The sequence below is a fragment of the Saccostrea echinata genome, unplaced genomic scaffold (genome assembly GCF_033153115.1).
Source record: "Saccostrea echinata isolate AGI-Se365-2 ecotype Australia unplaced genomic scaffold, CSIRO_AGI_Sech_v1 ptg000038l, whole genome shotgun sequence".
Classification (NCBI taxonomy): domain Eukaryota; kingdom Metazoa; phylum Mollusca; class Bivalvia; order Ostreida; family Ostreidae; genus Saccostrea; species Saccostrea echinata.
This window is the reverse complement of record NW_026889787.1, coordinates 1,836,623-1,846,542: the sequence shown is the minus strand read 5'-3', so window position 1 is coordinate 1,846,542 and position 9,920 is coordinate 1,836,623. Positions and strand designations below refer to the sequence as shown.

Here is a 9,920-nt window from a genome sequence, read left to right as displayed (position 1 = left end):
ATCAGATCTTTAGCATTATTCATCCGTCTTATTTCAAGAGTATTCTTCTAAAGCGGTTTAGTATGAATTGGGCAGACACACACAAGGCATAGCCCCTAGGAAGGAATGTGATTCTTGTATGCTGCTTCAAACGCTAGCCCCGCCCTCCGTTTTCTTTGGAAGTGAAGGGTCTGCCAATCTCACCGACGGCTGATTTCACTGTCTGAATACGAAACAAATTCAAGACATTGTCACTGAAGTGGGGACAAATTGATTCGGGAGGAATCGTTCATTTTTCAGTACCTTGTAAACGTGTTGAGAGTGCTTGTCGACGTAAGGTTTGATGAGGATATGAGCGACCCCGCGCAGCAGACGACAGAGAGAAATATGTCATCGACGTCATCGTTTGAGTTGGACTCGGACGACGTGACCATTGATGACGGCGACGATTCTCAGAATTCCACTTCTATGTCTTCCGTGTTTACATATCCCGAAAACCGTCATCAAAGTAATGATAAGACACAGTACAAAAGTGAAAAGAAGAAAACTATTGCCAGCAAGTGTATGGACGAAAAAGAGGTACAAGATCTAAGACTTAAGATCAATTCTAGAGAGAGAAGGAGAATGCACGATTTAAATTCAGCTTTGGATGGATTACGAGAAGTGATGCCCTATGCTCATGGACCATCAGTTCGAAAACTTTCAAAAATTGCTACACTATTATTAGCCAAGAACTACATACTTATGTTAAACAATTCTTTGGAAGAGATGAAGAAACTAGTGAGTGACATTTACCAGAACCACCCAAACAGACCAAGAGCACCACCTGCTGCCCACTTGCACCATTCCCACCACCTTCCTTCCCCACATCTTTCCCCGGTATCCTCCATTACTCAGCTCCAGCATCAACTTCACCCTGCTGAGGTTGAAAGCATTCGTGCTAGTTCTTCTAAAGAGGGCCCAATGACGCCATTACCGAATCCTCACGAGCGACATATGCTCCCACATCGATGGCCCGTGCCGTGCGCGTGCAGTCAATGCATGATGGATTCCATGAGAATGTCCTATGGGACCATAGCAACTAAGTATCCAGGGGCAGCTCTACCGAGTCCGTCGTCCTTTCGGAAGTAATAAGTAACACTGTGCAACTTTGATAGTTAAACTCCTCATGACCATGTGCCATATCTAAAGAAATTGTGCCTTCCATTTACCAATATGCATTTATTTTTTATTTGATTCTAATCGTTCATCATTGCTCTGGAAATTTATATTTTTGTGCATTTTTTAGGGAAAACTTTCTTGGATTAAGTACTTTTCAGAAATAAACCACATGGAAAAATCCTTATGCTGATAAAGGTCCAACTGGTTTTGAACATTTCATATGTGTTTTTAAATATGACTAAATTTGACTAAGATGACAGTTTATATATTTTTTATGTACATAGTCTTGTGAATAATTTTTATATCGATTGACTATGCATCTCAACGTTGTAATATGTGCATGAACACAGGATATATATGGACATAAAATATGCTTTTTATACAAAATTAAGTATTTAAGAATTAAACATGATCAATAAAATTGTAAACAATATAATAAAAAGTATATTTAATAACTATTTTTGTAACCCAATCAAAAGGATCGAAATGTTTTATGTAAATTACAGATGATGCAGATACGTCTTCGGAAAACAAACCAAATAACTTATCTTCTGCAGATTTCTTTAAAAGCTGTTTCAAGGAGTTTTTCAATTACATGCATTAAATCTAATATTGTTGATTCATAAATGTTTCATTTTCGGTTTTCAGCCAACGATTAGTCTTATTTTTAGCGCATAAATCTAATCTTTCAAGGATTTTCGTTCATATTTTTTCATTCAGGCAAAATTTTGTTAATCTAATCGTCAGGTGAGTTTTTTTAATGCATTTAAACGATGTTACGAAGTATGTTTTTTGGCGGCAAAAATGCCCTATTTCTGAATCATTATGGCTCCATCATTTATTTTTTTTTCATTAACTTAATAATTTTCATTTATTTGAAGAAAATAAAGATTGATTTTGATATTTTACTTAAAAACTTTTTACATAAAGTCTCTTATTTTATTTTAAATATCAAGAAATTTAAAAAAAAAAAACAAAACAAAAACAAAAAACAAATAACAAAAATAAAAACAAAACTACATATACTTTAAAAGGGATAACTGTTAATTCCCTACATTTATGTCGTCATTGTTCTGTTTCTTTAATTATTTTTTTATACTATTAAAACAAAAACAATGCCATAAGAAAAAATTTTCTTCCAGCGATATTTTCCCCAACTATTTCAAATTAAATTACAAACTAAGTTCTCTCAAAAAGATATTCATTAAGAAATTTCATAGATTTAAAAGTAATCTGTTTCTGTGCAGAAATAACATATTAAAATAACATGTATGAGTAAGACACATTGAAATATCGTTTACTTACACACGAAGAAATCGACCCGATTCAGGCATCGTCAATATGTAACATATCATTCGTAAGTATAATATATCAAAAGGTTTCCAGCTAGGTCCCCCGTGGGGATAAGGAGAATTTTAAACTCTGTCAACGCCCCTCATTTAACCTTAAACAAACAACTATGAGGGACAGTCTTCACAAAGAACACTGCGGCGGGATACAGGGGTAACTTACCACAAAAGTGTACTCCAATATTGGATCTGTCAAGACTTGATGCGTTAGTCACATTCAGAAATTTATGGACAAGAAAATTAGTTTTAACAGAAACACATTTTTTAAATGAGCAACTGGAAATTTCTTTTCCATGACAGAATACACCATGTTCTATTGTTTAATTTGTTTAATTGATTAAAGATTTTATGGTTTATTGTATGTTCAAACTCTTGGAAACTAAAATGAATTCTGCAACATATATACTTAACAATTTCATTAATGAACACATAAAATCTTTAAAGGTATAAAACATCAACAACATTTAATATAACTGTAAATATAGAAAGAAAACAAAATTAAAATTTGATTAACAATATGCATCGAATGCAAACATATAGGTAAAAAACTTTGCTTTGAGTACATGATGAATTTGATACAATGATCGAAGCCGTTTACTATTTTGTTTTTCAAATGCATACGCAATGAACTGTTGAAGGTTTTAGGACAGATAATACAAAAAAGACTTTTATTAAAAATCTTGAAAATAACAACTTAATTCATGTATGTACAAGTAAAATGAACAAGATCAACAGCACATATTTTGATTTTTCATTCAAAGTTTCACAATAATGGGATTTAAAGTGACAAAAAATGTTTAGATTAATAAAGAGTATTTGAATATGATCATGTAAAGTTTACAATTTCTTTATATTTTAGAAATTTATTATTCGCATCATTTACAACCAACATAGTTAAAAAAATATATACCACTCCAGACATCCATTTTTTTTTTTTTTTTTTTTTTTTTTTGTATCATGTGTCCTGAATTCAAACAAATCTTTTCGAGTTCCACTACATGCGTTTGGTTCCTTTTATCTCCCTGTCCTATAATTCAAACTTCTAATGATACTGTAAATGTATTATATTTAGCCTGTACTATACTTGGCGAAATAATTGATTATTATTGATTGATTTTTCAAAAAATTAGCGTAGATTAAATTTGGCACATTTCTGAATGTGCCACATGTATAAATACATAGACGTATAGCAATTTGAGTTCTTGATTTATCAGACGCTGCATTCCACCAAAAGCCTTAAATAATAATACAAAGCTAAATGTAATACGTTTACCGTAATTTTCATTGTCAAACTACACGAGGATTAAACGTTGACAAGAATCTATTTAAAAAAAAAGAAGTTCGCCACAGAACTAAAATAATCCTTGATCGATTTTTCCAATTATAAAGTAAAAGTCTTTTTGGAGAAAAAAATACACGTTCCTCACCCATACAAAAACTTAGGTGATCCAATACTTTACTTTGGCTTTTTTCCCAACGGCATATGCAACTAAATGATGCTGGTCTAATACTAAAGAATCATCTCCTTAGTATCTGACAAAGAAATTCTCACTTCCTCCCTGACATTCGGCCCAAAGCTTTCCAAAGTGAGTGTTTTTCTAGGTCAGTGCGGCGAACAGTTGGTCAGAATTGATACAATTTGTACATGTATTACGACGAGTTACATGTACTGTCTAACTCTCCTAAGGCTTAGCCTCATACATGTACAGATATAACATTAAAGTAGTTTATTGTAAATTTGTCGAAAATAAATAGATTAATCAATTAATTAAAAAGAAAAATTAAGAAATGAATGAATGAATGAATAAATGAATGCATGGATAAATAAATAAAGAGATAGAAACATTGCAATACTATTCTGCTTACATTTCAAAATAGGCTCGTATTTTGCTTTGGAAAACAACTATTCATTTACTTGACAGCAACATGCATATATTAGCTACAAAGAAATAATAAGCTATGTGAGGTAGTCATTTCTTGGTGGAAATTTAAGCTATAATATTCTTGAAAAAAAATCTGCGAACGTACTCCATCAGAAAATTAATTCAGTTCTGTTTAGATTTATATGACTAAATATTGTATTCACCTATGCTAAATGATTGTTCCTCAGATAAATAGATTGGCCCCAATTTCTTTAAGAGTTCCAAATAACCTTTTCGAAAACATGTATAAAAACTGGAAAACTGAATGAAAACTGCATCTGGGTCAACAATGCAAACCCTGATTTTGGGATTTTTTTTTATTTTTAGGTGAAGAAAGTGTGTTAACAAAGTAGAATAGAATTTGAGTTTTTGTGAAACTATACATATAGGCAAGTAACATACACGTTGTCCTACATAGAATTTTATTTCATTATTTAAAGAATAAGGATAGACTTCGTTTTGAAGCCGACATTTGTTTTAGTAATTCCTAAGTTTATGAATGAATGTAAATTCTTATGGAATCTCATATTGATAGGCTAAGACATCAATTTTTATTGTTGTTTTATTTCCCTCTTTTATGATCGACAAGCATGGAAAACAAAAGATTGTTTTATTCAAAGGATACACACTTTTCTTGCACAAACATTACTTCTTGTAAATTTAAGCATGAACTTTAAATAAAAAATGGAAAATTGCTTTGAATTGATATGGATGTAGCATACAGTGAATGAATATTTCATACGATTACATTAACAATCCATTTGACATTTATTATGCATAAAATGTCTACGAGTCCTTTACGAAGGTTTTGTGATTTTGAAATAGAGAGAAGACTATAGGAAATAAACGAAGCTAGCATAATTTCTTTTTCAAAATAGAATCATTCAGTTTGATAATATTCAGTGTCTACTTTGATGTTACAGAATGGTTTGTATGCAACATAAAAGAATTGTCCAAGACATTTTAATAAAAAAAGTACTAGCACAATGAAAACTGTGTAATTAATGTAATTTGTAAATTTATTCATTACTATCTTATCTTAACAGCATTAAATAATTTGACAATAATTTTTTTATTGAAAAGTTTGTCAAAGGGACACTAACAATTAAGTGGATATTTTCTAAAGACTTTGTAAACTGAAGGACAAAACTTGAAACATTTTCACCCCGTGAACAAATGACTTGAACCCTTCACACAATACGTCGCGCTAAATCTGCCACCTGTTTAGGAAACCTCTTGAACGTTTTGTACACAAATTGATCCCTTTAAAATTAGCAGATGACAAAGGGTCCTCCCTGTAACCGGTGACACGCCGCGAAATTGACACCGTGCATCCAAGGTTCTTGGGAAAGCGCTGGAGTGCGTCTGAAGAGGCGCTGGGCAGTAGGACCACACTCTTGAAGTCATCCCTGGCTGGCTGCACATGCAATTAACCTTGCACATATCATACTTGTATGAATCAGCTCACTAATTATGTTCTTCAGTTTATCTTCAAAGTAAAGCGAATGTAAAACCATTTTCTTCTGAGCTCTGAGAGACGAAAAGTAGGCTCGATCAGATGAAAATTATAGCATATCTCGAAAATAAAATATTTATTTTTTGTTCTCTTCAATTCTATTTTTAAATTCATATTTCTTCATATTTAAGTTTCTAAATCGTTTGCACCAGGTGAACATTCAATTTTGTTTTGTTAGATTTTAAAAGAAAAGAGAATAAATAAAAAAATATATGATTAACATAAATAGTAATTTTGTTTTCGCAGAATAATGCCTTTTAAAACAAACTTGAAAAAAAACGATTTCATTAGTTTTAAGTTCCATAGAAAGTGGTCAATAATGTATAGCTGTCATTTTTTACTCGATCAGCTTAAATTTTTAAAGACAGGGAATTTTGCGATTATAGCAAGAACATTCACGTTTAAAAGACTTAAGTCTTTTTTATATTTAGACATATAATACAATGTCAAAAAAGTTACAAAATGGGGGAATCGTTTAAATTATATTCTCACTAAAACAAAAATGTCTAAGGTGTATTGGTAAAGGTAACCACCTAAGGTCTATTTCGCCTTCATAAAACCATCTCAAAATCAAAGGAACATCAGGAATACTACAATTTGGTCTGAAAAGAACCGTCAACACTTTTCTTTTCTCAGAATCTGAAAACATGCATGCTCAATTCAATTTCAAATTCAATTGACAACAATCTCTGGTTAGGAACATGTGGCCAAGGCGTGGTCAACACGTCATCGCACACGTCACATCCGAGGGCCGCCATGTTTCCCTATGGTGTATGTCCTCAAGGGACAGCTTGTATTCCCATAATTAAACAGAGAACCTGGAATCCATGTGGCTGTCACCACCATACTAATCGATCTTGTGTCAGGAAAAGGATGAAAAGCTTTTCTGTTAACTGAATAGCATTCTTCTCTCTTTCTTTTCTTCTAAAGAAGATTTCAAATTATCCTACATGTAAACTTTTGTGTGGAATGTATTTTCATCTTTAAAAGAAATTAATATTTTTGTTAAAATCGCCAAAAAATTATTTCTTTGCTTATTTTATTCTACAGCTTTACCTTTGGAAAGATTAAACTCCTCTGATATACATTGCTATAGAGAAATTTAGAAATTAAATAATAAAGTACCACTAAACACCGATATTTCATGTATACATTTTACTTTAAAAATCTAGGTGCATTGTTTACAAAAAAATGAATATAAAGATACATTGTTAAATTTCTTTTAATCATCAAAATAAAGCGTAACATTGAAGATTTTTATGACAAAAGGTTTTGATCGAGCTACTAGGTTTTTTAATTACACAGCGCTGTTTGAATACAGCTTCTACCCGCGCCGCTGGCGGAAACGTCAGACCTTGTTACCAGAATCTCACAAACGTCCTTGTTTTACTTTGATGTAGTAATTGAGTTGATGACTTCATTGTGTCGTTTGAGAGTTTCTGAAACAAACTGTCATTTGCCCGTTTGATAAGGATATCTTAGCAGTACAAATGCACAGAGAAGCCCTTAAGCTCTCAATTAAAAGAATGATAATGAGACATCAAATGTGAATCTTAATGAATGTAAAATTAATAGCTATGGTTCTCTATTCTCAAAATGCAGATTAAAGAAAAAAATGAAACAAATAAAAAATATTGAACAAGAAGAGATGTTTTAGTTTCACAATTTGATAACTATTTCAAATTATGCTTCAGTCAGTACCAGTCATACCATGTTAAATCTAGCATAGACCTTTATAAAGAGATATAGGAATAAGTTTACTTATTTTTATGTACATTATGTTTATAGAATTAATAATGAATGAGGAAGACGTCCGAAACAAATACTTGTTCCTCAGATAGATGTAGAAAACTACCCATTAAAAATGCAACCTGAAACCAAATTTTAAATTAACACAAATGTTCAAATACTTGATATAGAATAAATTTTTAATAGTATTATTATATTTAAATATAATTTAAAAATTCTGTCACATGCGTAATCCAACATTTACAACATCACAACGGCAGTAATAAAGATTGTCATTAATCTATATCATATATAGAGTAAAGTGCATTCAGGTACCTCTGCAGGGAATTCATTGTTTGGTACTTTGTTTTAAGTTCAAAATCGAAATGCTAGACTTGTGGACAGTAGGTGCTAAAATGATCTCTTTTAATATTTTTGAAGACAGTGCAGCACTAATTTGATTTTTTTTCTCTATTTTTCTGCACATAAAAAAGAGGAATAGAGAGAGCACACAATTATTTACAAATGACCTTTTTTAATATTGAATAAGCATGGTTATTGTAAAAATAGTGAGCTATCATTTGAAGTCACATTATCTGATTCCATGAAGTCTGTGATTATACGTTAAGTCCTTTGTTCGCAATGACAGAAAGGCATCAGACCAGAAGATAGCCCTCTCCTAGGTGTGCCTAAATGACGAAATGATGGCCCATGGAACAACAGTTTATGTTGCACTGCAGAGAAAATAATTATTTTCACAACTGTGCACCATACGAGCCAAAGAATCGTCTAAATGCGAGCAATGATCAGTGAAATCTGTGTCCCTTTCAATGTTAGTTGACTGAAGATCTTAGTGAACGATTTGTTCCCTGTATCTCTAAAATCTATTCTTTTAGCATACTTCCCTTCCAGATATAAATAATAAAGATATTCTCTTGATATCGTATCCTTATTCACAAATTACATTATTAAAATCTAAATAGTCTGGTTGAATTTTTATGAATAAATATTACAAAAACAACGTTAAAAGCCTTTTAAAGCTAGATAATATGTTTTTTTCTTAGCTTTTGTTTAAGGAATATCATTTTCTTGGGAAAAAAGGTAAAGTATACAAGAACACAATTTTGAGCTTAAAAAGAATGCGCAATTTTAAGACAAGATTCACAATGGAAGTGAACTAAAACTTAAGCACTTTTTTTCAGAATGCTCAGGAATTCCGATATATTATATTTTATTCTACTCAGTTGCTTGTTAAAAATAATGAGAATGCATGTATTTCATTTATCTGTTGATTTAATGTAATTATGTGTTTGATTATGTTTTGTGCTTTGTTCTGTTTGATATTAGATTTTACGTTTACTCGGATGGTAAGTGTTTGTCAAAAAAGAATTAAAAGGATCTATTTATCTTATTTAACATCAAAGTGTTAAGTTTCTTGCGAAGAAAAACAAATACGAGGAAATTCGTATGTATATTCAATTTTTTCACAATTTGTGTCTCCACAGATCGGAAATTCCTTGTTTAAACTAGAAATATGTCCATAGGACATGAATGCCCCGCCGAGGGTATATAAGTAATGCAACATGAAAATTTGTATTAGTGTATGAAATCTGATGAGAATATCTTGAATAGTTTCTTTGAAATTGAAATCTAAAAAGTTGGATATAGATAATAAATTCTCACCAAATTATGTATAAGTGCATAAGCTTACATAAATATATCTTAAATGGTTTCTTTAAAACTAAGCAAAATGCAAATTTAAGAAAAGACAGGTCAAGGTCACAAGAAAGTTCAAGATCAAACATTTTTGATGCGGTTGAATAGCTCTCACATATACATAAATGTATCAGCATATTAAGTTTGATAAAAATATTTTGAATGGATTATTTAAAACTGAGCTAAACACTAATTTAAAATAAATAAAGTTAAGGTCAAAGGAAATGTCAAGGTCAAAAAATGTTGATACAGCTGAAAAGCTTACATCAGTATATATTAGCATATGAAGTTTGATAAAAATATTATGAATGGTTTCTTTAAAACTGAGTTGAACCCAAATTTATAAAAGTGAGGTCAAATGAAAGGTCAAGGTCAAAATATTGATGCAGTTGAATTGCTTGCATCAGTATGTATCAGCATATGAAGTTTGACACTTATTTAAGTAAAATGAGGTCAAGGTCAAAGGAAATGTTAAGGTCAAAAAATGTTGATGCAGTTGAATAGCTCTCATCAGTATGCATCAGTATATGAAGTTTGATAAAATATCTT

General features: G+C 31.3%; 1 protein-coding gene across 1 annotated transcript; it reads left to right on the top strand.

The window, feature by feature from the left end:
• Window positions 1-329: 329 nt before the first annotated feature.
• On the top strand, window positions 330-1,110 carry LOC133200367 (oligodendrocyte transcription factor 2-like). Its single transcript, XM_061336181.1, has one exon. The coding sequence runs from the start codon at window positions 331-333 to the stop codon at window positions 1,108-1,110; it is 780 nt and encodes a 259-aa protein (XP_061192165.1). The 5' UTR covers window position 330.
• The last annotated feature ends 8,810 nt before the right edge of the window (window positions 1,111-9,920 follow it).

Bases quoted from the DNA above. Each gene is read 5' to 3' on its own strand.
- LOC133200367 (XM_061336181.1), top strand. From the start codon at position 331: ATGAGCGACCCCGCGCAGCAGACGACAGAGAGAAATATGTCATCGACG.